This window comes from Euprymna scolopes, chromosome 1, assembly GCF_053919585.1.
Source record: "Euprymna scolopes isolate OS-2025 chromosome 1, ASM5391958v1, whole genome shotgun sequence".
Lineage (NCBI taxonomy): Eukaryota > Metazoa > Mollusca > Cephalopoda > Sepiida > Sepiolidae > Euprymna > Euprymna scolopes.
In genome coordinates this window covers 56,429,425-56,449,586 of record NC_136482.1, presented here as the reverse complement: position 1 = coordinate 56,449,586, position 20,162 = coordinate 56,429,425, and the positions used below count along the sequence as shown (strand labels likewise).

The following is a 20,162-nucleotide window of genomic DNA, read 5'->3' as shown; positions in this document are numbered from 1 at the left end:
ATATATATATATATATATATATATATATATATATATATATATAGAGAGAGAGAGAGAGAGAGAGAGAGAGAGAGAGAGAGAGAATATAGATGTTTTATTATACTGCTAAATTTTACAGGACTTGCAATTTCGTATTACGTTATCATTTTCAGTTATCCAGTGATATAACTAGATAAAGTTGACGACATAGCAAAATAATTTTATTATTATTTTATTATTCATTAAGACAAAGAGATGGGGTCACCGTGCACACTTAATGACGCTAAAAAATTTTGAAGCTTCGTCTTAAAAATCTTGCAATCGTATTTTTGTGTTAGTTTAAACTTGCACATTGCACATTCTTTTACATCAGAAAATAATTTGATGGCATCATAAAATGTATAAAATATATCGCAATTAAGCTATCCAGAATTTCTCGCGTTTCATCTCCGTAAGGAATCGTCAGGCATAAATTAAAAGGCATTTTTGTTTTATATATTTATGCTGTGTTTAGTTTAGCTTGGTAATCAATCAGATTCACGTGAGTTGAAGTTTCTATTAGCCAATGACAGCACTTCACTCCAATAAAGGTATGTCTGACATATTCTTCATATTCTATTGTTGTGATTTTTTATGGTAACACACATTTTTTGTGAATGTGTTGAAGTAATAACCGATCACGTATTAAGTACTGTAGCAATAAATTCTGTGATATGCCGTGTATAACGCTAAGCAAGCGTTCAACAACCGCCTGTTCTAGTTGGTGTCAGTTTATAAATATGAGCTATCTGCTCATATGTAAATTATACTTAATTTGCATATCACTAAATCTCCCTATAACGGATGGGGCTTTATGCCGCGAGTACTTCTTGTACTTCTTCTCGTGCCCTCCTGTGCATCTTCCTTTATCTCTCTCCTTTTCCTTGGAGATCTGGATCTATCACGTCTTTCCCTATAATCGCAGTGTTCCTGGATATTCTGATCTTCCTCATCTGATTTGTCCCATTCTACTTCTTCCACTTCTGACTCGTCCCTCTCTACTTCTTCCTCCGTAGTCTCATTCTGCAGTAACTCTTCTGTTACGTCAATAATAGGCAGCGCTGGAGGCATTTCCTCATCCGGAATCTTATTTGGTCAAAATGAGCTACAACACTGTTTCCATTTTCTTTATTTAATATTGCAGTATTATGTCTTTTCTGCATAAAATAAATTCTGCTGTCTCAGCTTCCGTATTCCTTTTTTTTACCACATCTTTTGATTTGTGGCATATGACATAGTCAAAGGGGATCTTAATTGTCTTCCCATTAAAGCAGATGGACTTTCTGGTATGTATGCATGCGGAATTATTCTAGAACTTAGTAATAACCTTGGTAGGAAAGCATTGATTTTCTTCTGTTACACGCATGCTTTATGTTCTTCGTTACCGTCTGGGCCATCCTTTCCACTATCCCGTTACTTTGAGGGTGGTAGAGAGGGGTCTTGTAAGGCATGCATTCTATTTTTCTTAACCATTCATGCAAATCAGCATCCGCAAATTCTGGTGCGTTATCAGACACTAATGTTCTCGGTATCCCATTTCTCGAAAATATTACTCTTAATATTTGTTTTACGGTGGTACTTTTTTACCAGGTACTCTCACCACTTCAGACCAACCTGAATATGCGTCTACTAATATTAATAATAGTCCTATCGCATTGATATAGGCATGCTCCATGTGCACTCTGCTCTACGGTTCTGCTTCTCGGGGCCACACATGTATTTTTTTTTGCTTGAGATTCCTGAGTTGTGTGCATTTTGTGCATCTTTTTACGTAGTCTTCTACGTCTCTTGAATACCTCAGCCACCATGCTTCCAATTTTAATCTTCTTTGCATAGTTGCCACTCCACAATGTACGTCATCATGTACACTTTTTATAATCTGTTTCCTCTGTGTGGAACTACCAAGTCTCCATCACATCTTTCTATAATCAGTTTATGTCTTATTTCTTTGAATGGTCTTTCAGCCATTGAACAATTTCCCCAGCGATTCTCTTTTATCCTCAACACTATTCTGTTTAACACTGGGTCATTTGTAGTTTCAGCAGTCATTTTATCTACATATATTACATCGGTTTCTACAAGATTCAGGAATGTGTCTTCAAATTCTTCGTCGTTTTTTCCTTATCCTCTCTATAAAACCTCAATCTAAATAAGGCAGCAACGTGCGGTATCGTATTTCCTTTAACATACTCAATGTCAAAGTTAGATGCCATCAGTCTGATAGCTCAACGTAATATTCTGGACGTTGTAACTTTCGGAAGTTCTTTTCTTAGATTGAAAATAAATTCCAGTGGTCTGTGATCACTTTTCAACAAGAATTTTTTCCCATCAAGAACTATCTTGCTCTGTCCGTTGTCCACACTATGGCTAGTGCCTCCCTTTCTATATTAGAATAATTGTGTTCAGCTGTTGTTAATCTCATCGATAAGTGCATTACGGGACGACCATCTTGTGACAAAATACCGGATACGGAATGCTCACTAGCGTCAGTAGTTAGAGTTATGTCCTTCTTAGGGTCAAAAATTTGTACTATTGGCTTTTTCACCAGAATCCATTTTAAGTGTTCAAAGGCTTTCAGTTGGTGTTCTAACAAAATGAACTCCGCATTTTTTCTTAACTTCGCAAATGGGTCTGTCAACTCATTATATTTTGGTACATATTTTCTATAAGAAGTTACCAAACCCAAGAAAGACACTAACTCTTTTTTATTTTTTGGTGTTGCTACTTTTAGAATTTTCTCTATTAGCACTTTATCTGGAGAGATCCCTTCTTTTGATATTGAGTAACCCAAAAGTGATATTTCATTACTGTTGGTTACACACTTTTTTTGTATTTATTGTGATGCCAGCATCTCTTAGCCGGTTCAGTATATTTTCAGTTTTTTCTTTAAAACATCATTTAAATCTCCAACGCATATATCGTCTTGATAACAGATAGTATTTTCAACATTTCCTATTACGTTTTCAATAGCTTTCTGAAAAATTGCACTTGCCGTTTTTATGCCATACATCATCCTTTTCCTCCTTAACAGACCTATAGGTGAGTTTATGATCGTCACTTCTTTAAAATTTTAATCTGTGGGAATTTGGTGGTAAGCTGATTTTAGGTCTATCTTCGAAAATACTTTCATTCCGGCAAGTTTATGTAAAGCTACTTCTATATTCGGAATAAGGTCGGCGCAAACTTTATGACCATCCCTATTTTATAATCTCCACAAATTCTCCAGTCACCGTCTTCCGGAATGGGTAGGTTCTAATAAATCTTCCTTAATTAACTTTTGCAACTTAGCTATTACTAACGGTAATAAATGCACTGGTACTTTTCTCGCTTCGTAGTAGGAGGGTGGGGGAGGAAAATTTTCTTTTAATTTCAGCCTAGCTTCATAATTTTTTAATTTTCCTGTTTTTTTTTTTTTCCATTTCTATCTCATTAATCAACTTCGTTGAATTTATTTTTAATATATCATTCCCCAATAGTCCTGCGTTTTTCGGCAATTTGTAATTATAATGGGTACTACTTCATATTTTTCTTTTAGTTCTATTGAACCTTCAAAGTAACCTATAATTGCTATAATCGAGCCATCAAACCGACGTAATTGTACGTTGCTTTTTTTTTAAACGGTTTTCCCATTTCCCCCCACAAATCTCTGGGTATTATAGTTACTTCACTGTAAGTATCTATTTTCATTTCAACAACACAATCGTTGATTTTTTATTTTTATTTTTATATCTCTATTCCTTCATCCAGTATTTTGTATATTATCCTTCTTTACATTAAAAATTTGTCTATTTTCATCCTTTATTCTTTCCACATTTTTCGTTTTACATATTTCTTTGAAGTGATTCTTTTTTAAACACGTTGAACACATTTTTCCAAACGCTGGGAATTTTTCTTTTTTCCTTTCATGAATTTTTCCACAATACGTACAATTTTTTCTTTTCGTTTCTACCGTATACTTGTCAGCCATTATTTCTTCGTGGTAGTTTTTTTTTTATTTATTTTGGTTGTAGGTATATAATTATTCCTGCTGTTTTATAAATTCTAGACACATATTCAAGGGAATTTTTGTAAGTTTTAACTGTCCCATTAGCTTATATCTATGTGCCGAATTATGCATACCTTCAATTAATCTTAGTTGGATTAATTCTTCTTCTGTTGTCTGTTCTTATGTTTCTAGTTTTTCAAATTCACAGTATTTACTCGCACTTCTTAACCGGTGTAAATGTTTTACTATCCATCATCACATTGAATCATTAAAAACTGAAACTGTATATTTGTACATTAATGCCTTACCTTTCCTCCATTTTTGTGTATGTGTCACCAAAACCTGACGCCACACAAAATAAACGAGGAAAGTCAAGGTGGATTAAAAGACAGGAGAGAAGCACTAGCCAGACCTCTGCTGGATGAGTGTAAAGACGACTGGGACCTTAAGAAGGTTATTTACCACCAAAATTCAAGTGAAGACTAATGGTTGTCGCCAACGAGAAATCTATGGTAAGCGGTTGTTGCAATAACGCATATTCATCTGCAATGGTTATTGAAAGAGGTGGACAGTACTGGAAATCTGGGGAAACTTGTTGTCTCTGGAGAATGTAACAATTTGTTCTCAAAGAGAAATATTTGATGATGGCCTATACGACTACTCCTAGTCAGTAAATAATAATAATATATACATCTGTATAGTAAAGATGAATGTTTGTGTGTGTGTCTGTACACGAATAAGCTCCGATATGGTTTACTATTGTATTAACCTGACCAGATACAATGATAGAAGAGGTATCAAAATTCCAAAATGGGTACGTTACATTTTGAACAGGGGTGGTTTATTAAAATTGTGGGGTTTACGTACACCATGGTCCCCAAAGAATGGCAATAAAAAAATTTAAAAAAGTTTTTACAAGGGTTTTTGATATTGGTGAACATACGAATACTTTGATAAGTATGTTTCAGTTTGAACAGGTGTAGTATAATAAAATTGTGTCGGTCTGAGTTTGTACCGAGCCTCCATAGAATGAAAATATGCCACAAACTTTAAAAAGGACTTTTTATATCTATCCGCATAAGTATACTTTGATAAGTATGTTTCACTTTGAAAATAGATGGTACAATAAAATTATGGGGTCTGCGTGCACGCCTGACCTTCATAGAATGAAAATATGTCACAAAGTATAACAAGAGTTTTTTTTTTTTTTTATTATTATTTAGATCCACATAAGAATACTGTGATATGTGTTTCAGCTTGAACAGGTGTGGTATAATACAATTGTGGGGGCTACCTAGTTTTCATCGAATAGTTTTAAATTTTTTACTGAAATATAGTTTAAGAAAAATAAATTGTTTTTCAGCAATGTCGAAACCAATTTAGATGGCTGAAATAAGATTTGACCAATATTTAAATAATGTGTGATAACAAATGGAAGGAATCTATATATAATGCATCTAAAACCAAGCTTCTCTCTTTACATCATCAACATTCTAATCCACATTTGTCATCAATTGAAATGAATGGCTCTCGTCTTCAGGAGGCCTCAAGTTTTGACAAGCTTCTGGGCTTGACCATTACTCCTGATCTTAAATGGAACACGTATATCAAATCTGTTGCCAAGGCCGCTGGAAAAATGGTGGGATCTTTCTATCGATCCAGTAGATATCTCACTGCTGATGCTATTCTCTACCTATATAAGAGCCAGGTACGTCCAAGGATGGAATACTGTTGCCACATCTGGGCAGGAGCTGCTAGAAAGGACTTGTCCTGCCTTGATAGAGTTCAAAATAGACTTCGTAGCCTCGTAGGAGATGTCCTTTTCTCCTCCTTGCAACCTCTATCTCACAGAAGAGATGTTGCAAGTTTGTCTCTGATGTATCGTTATTTTCATGGAAAGTGTTCAACTGAGCTTCAATCTATGGTCCCCCCTCGCCAAACTTTCACAAGAAACACTCGTCTAGCTGTAAACACTATCAATAATTTCCCCCACTCTTTATCTGTGCCTAAACCTAAACGTAGATTCCATGAACAAAGCTTCTTTCTTAGAACTGCACGCCTGTGGAATTGTCTTCCGTTTTCCTGCTTTCCGGCTGACTACAATATGGATGTGTTCAAGTCTAAAGTAAATAAGTTCTTGATGAGCCGTTCCATATAAGTTATTAAATTTACCAAATTTTCATTACTAATGATTACTATATTGACCAATTTCTACTGTACACTCTTTAACCCTTATCCTTGAGTGGCCTCTGGGCCTTGATAATGTGGTGATGCCTTTGTAAAAAAAAAAAAAAAGAATCAACTATTTGATATTTTTTTTTCTCTCTGTGTCTCCTTGTCCCTTTTAAGTAACTAATTTTTTTAATATCAGTTACTTAAGGGCGTTTAGTTTAACTCTCCTATTTTTTTATAAATTATTTAAATATTAGTCAAACCCTATTTCAGTCACCTAAATTGATTTCAACAATATTTGCAAACAAATTATTTTACTTAAACTATATTTTAGTAAAAAATAAATAAAGACAATTTATTTTTAGATGGCGATTCAGTTAATATTATTAAATAAATAAAACAATTAAATAATGAGGTAGATAGAGTAGGAAAATAAAACAGAGTCGATTTGTATGAGGTATAAATGAAGATTATGATTTGTAAGAATTACCTCAGTCGAAAAAGATTTGTTCTCTGACTGACGAAGAAAGAACAAATACTGAATTTTTAATTATTCACTTGTAAAAACAATTAAAATTCTTTTTTCCATATTAGATATTACATTTGGAATTATTTATTCACAAACCCATTTTATTTACAAATATTTTTTAAATGATTTTCTGAAAGTTTTAAATGCAAAGAAATTGAATTTTCTTTACTTTTCAAAAATATTTTTATAGTTTGATTGATCGAATTAAAATTAATTTTTGAAGTAAAAATAATTTAGAAACACAAAAAAGATGTTTTGCTTATAGTCCTTTCATCACATCTCGTTTGACTCAAAATTATTTTTAATAGATGTATGTGTATTTTTGTTTTTGTTATTACAAATATCTTTTATAGAATCACTGCCGTTAGAATTTTGTTTTTATGATAAACACCTTATTTAACGTTAAAGCAGCCATCGAGAAATGTTCAACGGAATTTCGAGCAGTTAATAATGCAGGTAAAAAAACATCCATTGAGCATGTTAGACGATCTAATTTACCAACATATAACGAAGTGGCACCTTTTATGGCTGATAAAATTTTGGTAATAGAGACATAATTCTTCATTCATTGAAACTCACATCTTATGACAGCCTTCAATATCCCCTACTATTTGTGTATGGAAAAGATAGAGACCATTTGGGGATTCCACAGTTATTTTTATGCTTGCCATTTTATGATCAGAGATAATTCCTTCAATCATCTTCATAAAAGTCAAAATCTCTTCCATCAGTTTGCAGTTGATATGTTTGCAAAAGTTGGAGCAGAAAGACTTTTATATATCAAAACTCATCAAAACAAACTAAGGGTAGATTCCTACATACATTTCAAAGATCATATAAATAACGATGGGCAAGGAAGTGATATAGGTCAGATATGCATTTTACCTTGGAGCTTCACAGGTAGTCCACAATATATGCATGAAAAGACCCAAAATGCAATGACATGTCAGAAATTATGCAAAACCAGATCTTTTTATTGTACGGCACAATCACGTTGACACACCGGTTCTCGCCAGATCACTGAAGTCAAGCAATGTTGAGCGTGGCCAGTACCAGATGAGTGACCATTTGGGAAGGTTAAATGCTGCATGTACCTTATGGGAAGGTTGGGCGTGGGACAAGTATTTTCACCCCGAAAAAAGAACTCCTTGCTACAGAAGCATCTACAAAGTTGTAGATGGCCTATGCCTATCCAGGGGCTCAAGGCTATGGATGGATGGAGATCTTCTTATCATATTCACTTTAAATCCAAAGTGGAAGGAAATTCAAATGAACTTCTCCCTGGACAAATATACACTACTTGACAAGATTTATTGGCTACGGTGTTTTACTTGAAGATAATCAAAATGATGAATCTGATAAACAAATCAGAAATTGTTGGCCCGCGACGTTGCTACATGTACACAATTGTGTGGCAAAAAACGGCTTGCCTTATGCACAAATATTATTGTGGCTTACCAGAAAAATCAATTTAATCAAATTAATTCAATTATGTCGGTTGAGTTACCTGATATACAAACAAATCCAAACTTATTTGAAATAGTAAAGAGTACATGGTGCATGGGTTTCGTGGTAATATCAATAGAAATTCACCTTGCATGGTTGATGGCCAATGTACAAAAAGATACCCTAAAAACTTTCTACTTGAAAATTAGTTTAGTGAGGATGGTTATCTCTCTTAAAGGAGAAGATCGCCCAAAGATGGTGACTTTGAAACTTTGGTTGGCATGCATGAGGTTGACAATAGGTGGATTGTACCTTACTCTCCCTTACTTTCAAAGACATTCAATGCTCACTGAATCAATGTTTATGTTCGCAATTCTTTGAAGTCTATTAAATATGTTTGCAAATACATAAATAAGGGATCTGATGATACTATGTTTGCCTTACAAAAAATATTAGTTATACATCGGTGCTAATGAAGCATTTTGATGTATTTTGGAGCATGACGAGCATGCACAGAAGTGCAAAGAATTATGTGCCAGTGTATGAGTTGGGCCTACCTGCAGCGAAAAGCGAACCTAGGATCTTTCAATTGCAAATCAAAAGTCTACCAATGAGCTAAATTCACTCTCCCCACAGCGATGATTGAGTTTCGCCCAACGGCTATAAAAAACAAGCAGATAAGTCATTTGTGGGCAGTTGAAAAGATTGCTCTTCATTACTGCGGTTGTGATAGTCGTGGCGTGCCAATTCAACAGTATTGTTCGGGGTTGTGTTGATCGACAGTGCTGTTTGGAATCATGTCGTGTCGATCGACGATGTTGTTTAGGATCGTGTCGTGTCGAGTCGACGGTGTCGTTCGAGATCGTGCCATGCTGAATCGTCAGAGGTGTTCAAGATTGCGTGGACAAACTTGTTCAGGACCGTGTTGCCATGTGTAATATAAATATATATACATATTTATATTTCTTGAGCGGGGCGTTCTCTATTCCCTTGTGAAAGCATATTGGGGTTACCTATTCATGGAAGGCTTCCTCCAATCCAACAATTTGCAGTCCATCTTGAAAATGGTCAGAGAGTTTATTTCACAAACGAAAATGCTACCCAAGTCACCCTAAATTCAAATGACATAACTCTTACTGCACTTTTAAATTGTGTGAAGATAATTTTGCAAATATTCTTATTTTAATCATGTTCCATCTTATTACACATAGAGTAATTATATATGGCACAGAATAAAACGAGGAGCTAATGTTGAGGGGTCATCCCAGTGTAAAATTTGACACTACAATTGGAAGAGTTTACTCTGTGCACCCAAGTCACCATGAATGTTTCTTTTTGAGACTCCTTCTTCATTAAATAAGAGGACTAACTTAATTTTCCTTTCTAAGAATTATTGATGGAAAAACTGTTGATAATTACAGGGAGCCTGTTTGACCTTAAATTTGTTAAAAATCACAATCAGTGAGAAAGAACTATGACTGAGACTTCAGTGTAACACACACACCAGTTTTTCTAAGAATCCTTTTTGCAATAATTCTTTAAACTTGTGAAGTAAGTAATCCATTAGCATTGTGATAGAAATATAAGGATGATATATCTGAGGACTATAAATATCAGCAACAACAAAGACTCCCTGAGAGAGAAATAGGATTTGGAGGAGAAATATATAATTCTGTGTTGATTGTTATAGAAGACCATGTGATCGCAATTAGAGGAAAGGAGCTTTACAAATCTTGGTTACTTGAAACTCATCGAAGTGAAGCGAATAACTTACTCACAGATGTTTTGCGAGAACTTCACGTGATATTGATTCACTGACTGGATGCATTAATGACAATGCGCTGAAACTTTTACCAGACCAACAATATGCATATAGAACAATCATTAAACAAATGACTGATATGAAAAGATGATTATATTTTTTCAGGAGGAAATAAAAAAAAAACTTTTGTCACCAATTTATTGCTGGTTAAAGTCAGGCAGAGCAAGCCAATAACGTTAGCTGTAACAAGTTCTGCAATTGCTGCAAATTTACTCCTGATGATCGGACAGCTCACATATCATTCAAGCTTCCTTTGGTCACAAAGTCAGAAGGGAGACAACCGAAGCAGCAAAACTGAAGCTGATCTGCCAGGACACTAATATACAAATGTAGACAAATCTGGCCATGTTTTTTATTTAATTATTTGGACTATTATGCTCATCTTCTAGTTATTGTTTTCTACGACGTTTCAGCCAATTATTCCTCTTAGGAATTTAGTGTGAGGCAAACCGTCCTTTTTGAAAGAAGAAAATGCAGGTTTCCTATTGAAAATAACCCGAAGTAAAACAGACAGAAAACAATTGTTGATAGTCTGTTTAAGTTGATTAATGAGAGGAACGAATTTTTCCCCAACCCATGGCAACTTAAGATATACTTTGCTAGAATTGTCTGTTTTTTTTAAGGATCTTTTTTTGAAAGAGTATTTATATATGTGTGGGGAGTCTGTGTTTTATAAGCCCACAAGTTGAACCAAAATATATTGCACACAATTAATGAATAGCAACACCCCCATTAACCCATCTAACAATACCACTGTTAATCAAATTGAAAGCAACTATTACAACTCCATTAAACAAAATGCAGTATATTTTGGCTCAACTTCTGGCCAATAAAACACAGAATCTCCACACATAAACACTCTTTCAAAAAAAGATCCTTAAAAAAACAGACAACTCTAGCAAAGTATATTTGGTATCTCAAGGATATGAATATCCCCTAAAATTTAAAATGGAAAACATTAGACTCCCATAAAAGTTATAAACCTAGTGACAAATTCTCCACACTTTGTAGATTTGAAGTCCTAGCTATATTAAAATTCAATAGCAATATGTCCACACTTTTAAACTGAAATGACGAGACTTTTTTAGTTGTATTCATACACGTTATTTTAAATTTGCCAAAGTTAAACCACCATAGATTAATAAAATCTGATTTAAATCGTTTATAATAAATAAGTTTATAACTAATATTAATAGTTTACTCATTTTATTAGTATTATTTCTATTAATATCATTATTATAATTCTTATTCTTATTATTACCTCTTATTATTATTTATTTATTATCATTAATATAACTATTATTAGCTATTTATTATATTATTACTAAGGTTTTAGTATTAATATTCTTGATGTGTTTTATTTTTAATATTTTAAAAGTTATAAATAAATAATCCCTAGAATAATTGACAAATAAAGGTTTTTTTTCTATGTAAAATTTCAAAATTTGTAGTTCTCTCCTTTGTTTAATTCAATAAATTTTGAAATTTAAATTTTGGCGTTTCAGCGATAAAAACTTATGGACCGTACATTAGAACTACGTTTTAAAGTAATATAAACGATAAGTAATTATTCTAACTAGAAGACAAAAACAACAGCATGCCAAAGGATAGACTTAGTCAAATTGAAACAGATTTTATAATGGAGATAGAAGGTATATATATATATATATATATATATATATATATATATATATATATATATATATATATATATATATATATATATATATATATATATATATATATATATATAAAATAATGTTTCTTTTTTTCTTTTAACCTGTTTTACCCTATGTTTATAAACAAAAAAATAATAACTTAGGTTTTATTTTATTTTATTTTTATTTTATTTTTATTTTTTAAATATTTCCAGGAATATCTCCCTTAAACATTACTAAAATGTTAGTTTTATTTTGGTGTCTTTAACTGCCCCCCCCTATTTTGCTGATGAGGAGACTTTGTTATCAAAGGACAAAATTTTTGTCAAACAATTGTCAATATTTATTGTTAATTTAAATAAAATGAACATCGTTTCTGAAACGATCGTACAATCTATTGGATTTTGTTTGTTTTCCTTTTGAAACTGATTTTTATTTCAAAATTATGAACCGTTTTACTCAATATATATATATATGTATATATATATATATATATAAATATATATATATAATATATATATATTATATTTATTTGAGAGTCACCATTCATCAAGGCCCAAAGGCCACTCGTGAATAAGAGTTAATGAATGTAACGTGGTAGTGTGGTAATCGTTAATAGTGTAAATTGTGAAGAATTCGATTATTTAAAGGAACAACTTAACAAGAACTTATTTACATTGGATTGGAAGGCTACCAAAGTGTATTCAACTGGGAGCATGCCAGCGAAACAGTGTTCCACATGCGGAGAGTTCCAGGAAAGAAACTTTGTTCATGGCATCTGCGTTTAGATTTAGGCACGGATAGAGAGTGGTGTAAATTCCATATAGTACTTGAAACTAGGCGAATGTATTTTTGTGAAATTTGGCAGGGTTGGAATCCAGTCGAACATTTGCCATAAAAATAAGGATAGAGCAGAGATAGGCTTGCAATATCTCTTCTGTGGGAAAGAGGTTGCAGGGAAAAGAAAAAGGCATCATCAACTAGGTTTTGAAGCCGGTTTTGAACACTACTAAGGCTGGATAGGGCGCGCCAAACAGCTCCTGCCTAGATGTAACAACAGTACTCCATTTTAGGGAATACCTGACTCTTATACAGATAGAGGATTGCATCGGCAATGAGGTACGTACTGAAGAGTTAGAGTGATCCAACCATTTTTCCAGTGATCTCGGCAACATATTTGATGCATGTGTTCCATTTCAGATCAGGAGTGAAGGTCAGTCCCAAAAGTTTATCAAGACATAAAGCTTCCACAAGACGAGAGACATTCATTCCAATTTGGGTGGGATGGGGGCCAGAGCGATTATTATGAAAGGAGAGAAGATTGGTTTTCGATGCATTAAAATTAACCAGCTACTTTTTCCTCATTGCACCACGGTCTCAAGATCAGAAAAAAGAAACAGAAAGATCTTCGTCATTGTTAGCCTTTGAAATGTTGCCATAAATTGTGGTATCGCCTGCATAAATGTTTACGAATGATCTAAGAATGTGATTTGGGAGATCATTAATGAAAATCAGGAAGAAAGTTTGGCCCAGGATGGAACATTTGGGGACGCCAGTATTAATGCCATGAGTTTCTGATTTCTGCCCATCGACGACTACTCTTATGAGCCTATCAGAGAGAAAGGATTTAAGGATTGAAAAGACATTTCCAGCTATTCTATCGCTATCCATTTTGTTAAGTAGACCTTTACATACTCTATCAAAATGGTTTGATATACCAAGAGTTATTACTCTAAAAACGAAGTCCCTGTCGAGAGATTCACTAATCCTATGTAATATAAAAGTTAGTACATCCGTTGTAGATCTTACAGAACGGAAACCAAGGAGCAGGTTATTTTTGCTGAGGTGGTTGACCACTTCTCTATTTATCACAAATTCCAGCAACTTACTCATGATGCACAAAGGTCTGATTAGTCTGTACTTAGAGGGAGACGATCGATTACCGGAAATTTTAAATAAAAAAAAGTTTTCCAGGTGTTGGGAAGCATTTCTTCTTAAGGCAATGTTTAAACAATCTTGTAAGTATGAGGGCTAGTTCTGGTTGAAGATTTTTTAGCGCTATGACTTGAATGCCGTCAAGGTCTGTTGCTTTACTGGAATAAAGGTTTTTGATAAGCTTGGCATCCATACATATATTTGCATGTGTTTTCAGTCACAGGAGGAAATACTGGAGGTAGGCGACCCTGATCGCAAAGGGGAGAATTTGCTGCAAAGATCTTGGCAAAGAGTTTTGTTTTGTCAGATGCTGACGGAATTACCTCAGATCCATTGATGATGGTTGGGATAGAGGACACGTTTCTGTTCAGGACTCTGTTTGATATTCGCCAAAACTGGTGGGAACCAAGTCGCTGCTCAGCTACTTTAAATTTTACATACCGATTTTTAAAACAAAATGCATTTTCAATAGAATTACGCATCAAGTAAACACTCAACTAATTATAGTTTATCAATTAAGTAATAAGCAGATTGATCATCTGTGAAATCAAAGAAAAAAACTGGAATCCAAGTGGGATTATATTAGTACAAAAATGTCATCAAAGTTTTAAAAATCAAATAATTAATGCAATTATACTCCGTAAGATCTATAATAAAGATTATGTAGGCAGGAGTTTACATAATATAAACATGTCAACATATAAAAGAAATTGTACTTCATAAGATCCAAAATGAATCATTAGCCTAATCTAAAAGGTGATTAGGATATAATTTAAATCTAAAAACCTCAGCCCCAAATAAATTCCGGACAATTGCCAGAAATTTTATGTATTTGCTTATTTATTCATTTATTTATAAATTGATTTATTGTTGACAAGTTATTTTTCAAACATTTGCAACTTTCAATTCATTTTGAGTTGACATTTTTATCATGATAAGTTTTAATTTTCAGATGATATATTAATCATTGTAATTATATATATATATATATGTTTATATATATATATATATATATATATATATATATATATATATATATATATATATATATATATGTTTATATTTTGGCAGCAAGTCATTATTCAAGTACGTCAAATTGAACACGACAGTTATTCTTTTTCCGATTTTTCTGGATATCTTTTCCATTCGCCGAGCGTTCTTTTTTTTATTTCAGCTGGCATTGTATATAATGACGCCCAAACGTTGTTGTTCAGCCATATTTTTCTCACGCGCTTTCTATCGGTGCATCCGATCGTCATCAGGAGCGATTGTTGTTGTTATCGTTTTTTTTTCTTTTCGCTTGAGGCTTGGTATATATATATATATATATATATATATATATATATATATATATATATATATATATATATATATATATATATATATATAATTTGTTATAAAGGTGGGTCCTTTAAAGGATAGGCGCGGTTAATTTTATTTTTACTTTCGATTTTTTTATTTTGTTAGTTTATAGTTCATTTATTTATTTTCTTGTTAGTTATTAAATAGTATTAGTATATTTGTTCCGGTGTTAAATGAGATCCGGTTGTAGTTTTTTATAAGTATCGCTTCTAGTAATTTTAGTCGCCGTGTGCATATACACCAAGCCTCAAACGAAAAGAAAAAAAGCGATAACAACAATTGCTCCTGATGACGATCTGACGCACTGATAGAAAGTGCTTTAGAAAAATATGGCTGAACAATAATGTTTTGGCGCCATTATGTACAACACGCCAGCTGTAATTACAAAAACGCTCGGCGAATGGAAAAGATAGCCAGAAAAATCGGGAAAAGAATAACTCTGTCGTGTTCAATCGGATGTGCTTGAATATCTATCTATCTATCAATCTATTTATATATATATATATATATATATATATAAATATATATATATATATAATATTTTAGTTCCGATTTAAATTTGAAATATATATATATATATATATATATATATATATATATATATATAAATATATATATATAATATTTTAGTTCCGATTTTAATTTGAATATCTATCTATCTATCAATCTACTTATATATATATAAATATATATATATAAATATAAATATATATATATATATATATATATATATATATATATATATATATAATATTTTAGTTCCGATTTAAAGGTCTAATATTATTAGGATATTGCAAGCATATACTACATTTTGAAATAATAATTTGCACAAGATATCAAAAATACGTTTTGTACATATTGGGCAGAAAGTCATCAAATGTTTAGAATAAATGCGTTTCCTTGCTCATGATTTGTACAAAATGGTAAAATATCACTAGCCTACTCTCGAGTATAATAATCTCAGTCACCATAACACTACATTTTTATACGGTAACATCTTATTTAACACATTCTCACAATTATTTTAAATGCTTATGAATATTGTTATATATACACGCATTTTTTTAGTGTGTAGTTTAGCATTTTTTCATTCGTCAGAATGCATTCGTTTCCAGTGTTAACGTCCTTCCTAGGTTTGATATAGTATGTGCTTGTTTTTCACAATACCATCGACAAGGATTAGTTCCACTTTTTTAGGGAATAATTGAGGGTATCGTATTATATCTTTTTTATTATGATATCATACTCCAAGACATTAATACTGTTATAATCCTCTCACGCATTACCCGTTATTGTGCGGTCAGTGTTTGTAGGTCATTGGTCATAGAAATAATTCTTTCAATTTAGCAAAAATAAACAGACTGGAGATAATTTATTTCCTATTAATTTAGTACAGGTACAAACCTTGGCGCGACCAACGTTTATTAGCGCATATTTTGTCGAATAACAGATTTCCGTCGATTTGTCACGTTTTGTATTAGATGATTTTTAATTGATTGAATGAATATAACGTATAGGTTATTGTTTTATTTGTTTTTAATAAACATATTTCTTCTCATTGCAGGAAGAAAATGATGACCCGGCGATGAAATACGTTTGTATGCAGTTCATAAAACGTAGCGTTGCAGTGATGCAGATTCGCATGTCTCCTCTGAGTTCCTCCATAGAAAATGTTTGCAACGAAACCCGTATGATGATGGACGATTGGCCATTGATATCCGTCCGGCTGTTCGGCGAAACCAAAGTGCCTTGCCCATTTCAAGGTGGTTATGATTTCGATATATCGTTACCAAACGGTGAGAAGGTGTGCACCAGTACCTTCTTGCCGTCTCGTCTAGAAAGCTCCTGCGTCAATGAGGAAGGACTCTCGATCCGAATTCGGGAAAAGAACTGCCGACAGTCAGACTGGAATCTTAAATCCGAAAACCGCTTACATTGTACAGCCAGCTGGAAGGAAAGAGGTCACCATTATGTGGTCGTTCGTGACAGAGATACCTTCGAGTATTGGTGTATGCGTGTGGAGTATGACGATGAAGGTATGGTTAACAAGATCTTGTTCTTTCTGGACAAAATTTGCGACACCAAGATCATATTTCCCAAAGAGCGAAAATACATAGTATTCAAGATGCACCACCACGTGGTAAAAAGCATATGCAGTGACGAGACTGACAGATGTCGCAACCCAAAGCAGTGCGTTAATTTCAAGATGAATTGTATTCAGTTCTGCAATGGATGCAACTTCCTGATCGGCCCGTCAGACGGTCTTCGGGCCTGCAGCTTCCCTAAGGTCATGCACGGCACCTGGGTGCGCCACGTCCGCACCGGCACTAGCAAAATCGTTATCCGAAACAATACGATCAACATCAACGGCGTACCGGACTGGCGCTGTATCGATGCGGGCGAGGGAAACTACTCCCGTCGACGTGTGCTCACGAAGAAATTCGACAACGGATGCTATCCACGCTTCATGTGTATTGAACTGCAGGAGACGTCACCGTCAGTGATGCGATACAGAGTTGGCGACACGGTGATCTGGCCATTCAATTTCACACACAACCTGCATGATCAAGTGTGCAATGAAGATCGCTTCGTTCAACAGGATCCACCTTATGAATTACCATCGCCTCTGATCGGCATGTCTATGGAGAATAACATCGTTCCATTACAGAATCTTGTCCGGGATTACGACAAGCGCACTGTTTCCTGCAATTTGCCAGCTGGACTAGGCACGTCATTAGCGTTCCGGGACGCGAAGTCTCGTCTGGGTTGCCTGCTACACGACATCCACTTATCTCCCCATGAGATGGTGCTTATGATGAGGGATGATGCGGGCAATCACCGAACGCACGCCCAGTACTTTTGCCTGGCATCCATGAAGTTCATAGACGAGTATGATACAATCGTCACTCAGACGAAAGATCATTCCGATGAGTATCTGTGTTGGATGATCATTGATAATAAAGAGTTGATTATGCTGCCTGCATCGATGTGCAATAGGGTACATGCTGAGGCGGTAATCAAACATGCAGAGAAACCTTTAAATCGACTAAGTCTCATTACAAACAATGACTGCATGAAAGTGGAAAATGCGTGGCGCGAACAGGTCAAATCCTCACGAAAAAATATAGCATTAATTGAAAAGTCTTCTAGCGCCAACCAAATCCGTGGCTTAGCAACCGTCTTATACTTTATCATTTTATTAGCGTTTCATTGATAAAGATTCAATAAAAAATGTTTAATATTTTCGTGAAATGTATATATATGCAGGAGCGTGTACATCCTGTTACGGCTACATGTATATATATGGATGTCTGCGTGTAAATGTGTATTTATATAATATGCATACATGCGAATATGTACGCGATTATTAATAAAATTGTAGAAAAGGAAGGCTAAATTACCAGAATGTTTAACGTTTCGCCTTCATTTTGCAAAAGCTTTATCAATAGTCAAAAGAAATGCAGACTTTGGTAAAAACAAAAAAAAAGCATGAGAATATTTTATTTGTCGCCTTTCTTACTACTGATAAAGCCTTCGTGAAATGCAAACGTTTAATTAGTTTATCCTTTGCTTCCATTTTTGTCGCATACCTTCGGATCAGTAAAAAAAATCATAATTCATAAGCATGTATGCATATGTTTATATGAATAAAATATCAAAAAAGTAAATATTTCTGAAACAATCGAAATAAAAGGTTGTATATCTGTAACTTAATTTTTTACACTGTTTGGAAACTGAAAAAAAAAGAAAAGAAAACGATAAAAGACGCATCTTGCTTTCGCTCTCTCTCTTTCTCTCAGAATAGGAAGAAATATGTTTTGCCTCTATCCAAATTAAGAATTTCAAAAAGTTAAAAATTACAAAAAAATAAAGCAATTGGTGCTGGAAAATGTAACAGAGTTTTGTCGAAACATAAAAAAAAAAAACATACAATAAAAAAATTAAATATTTTAATGATACTTAATATTTGTTTCTCGTAAGGCATAATATAGGAAAATAGCGGGTTTTTTCGCAATAGATCTGTAAGTATACACAAACGTACAACACCAACTCCGATATAGTGCGTGGGGATATATATATATATATATATATATATATATATATATATATATATATATATATATATATATATATATATAGCCTTAAAACAAACATATATATATTCAGCCTTGAAACAAACTTGCCATATTCACGATAATATGTACGTTGTCTTCGTTTTATGTCGATACATACATACATATATATATGTGTATATATACATATATATATACATATATATGTGTATATATATATGTATATATATATATATATATATATATATATATATATATATAAGAAAGAATAAGTTAAATAAAGAAATAATTAAATTTTAATGTTTATTGATTCTTCAGAATGTTAACAAAGAATTAAATTAAAGCAATATTTTCCAAGAATATATATTTATTCATTTTTTATTCTATAATCATTTTTTTCGTTTCGCTAATGGCTCTTCTTAAACTATTTAATATAAAGATAAGATTTATCTTTATGTTTATAGTTTAGTTATGTATGTTATTATTGTTTTCAAATTAATTATATATGTTATATATATATATATGTATAGATATATATATTTGTGTGTGTGGCTTTATAAAAATAAGGACAGATATGTGTGCAATTCCTAAATAAAAATTTAATTTATATAAACATAAAGGCGTAAATAAGGTGAACATTTCAATCACAGCTGCAATAAAAGGACGTTGAAAAGCGAACAGTTTATTCTCTATGTTTTTCCGATCGAATATATATATATATATATATTATATATATATTTTTATATATATATATTAATATGTATATATATATATATATAACCATTTAGAATGCCATGTTATTTAGTAAAAACGAGTTATTTGATTTTTATTACACATATTCTTTATAATTTTATCGAGAATTTAAAACGATGATATATTCGAAGTTTTTTAGCAAAAAATCTTATATCTTTTTTATGGCATTACGATTGTAACTTGTTACATATGGAACATTCTAATAAAAATGAATCACTCACTCTTATAGTTTTCCATCTTAATTCTATCGTTCATACTATTTGAATAATATATATCAAACCCAAAATGAGTTGCATACGTTATAACCATTAATACGCCAAAATTTCCTATGTTCTAACAAATATCCAAAATACGGAAATATATTTTTATTAATACTGTCTCACATATCATAATATATAATTATAAACCA

The 20,162-nt window shown here is 32.8% G+C and overlaps 1 protein-coding gene across 4 annotated transcripts in view; it reads left to right on the top strand.

The window, feature by feature from the left end:
* LOC145299225 (uncharacterized) overlaps positions 1-18,636 on the top strand; it is a 409,312-nt gene extending 390,676 nt beyond the window's left edge. For all 4 annotated transcript variants that reach the window (XM_080144388.1, XM_080144416.1, XM_080144396.1 and 1 more), the window contains one exon: positions 16,492-18,636. In XM_080144388.1, the coding sequence (XP_080000514.1) occupies positions 16,492-18,141 (1,650 nt within the window). In that variant the 3' untranslated portion in view covers positions 18,142-18,636. The remainder of the gene's footprint in view (positions 1-16,491) is intronic.
* The last annotated feature ends 1,526 nt before the right edge of the window (positions 18,637-20,162 follow it).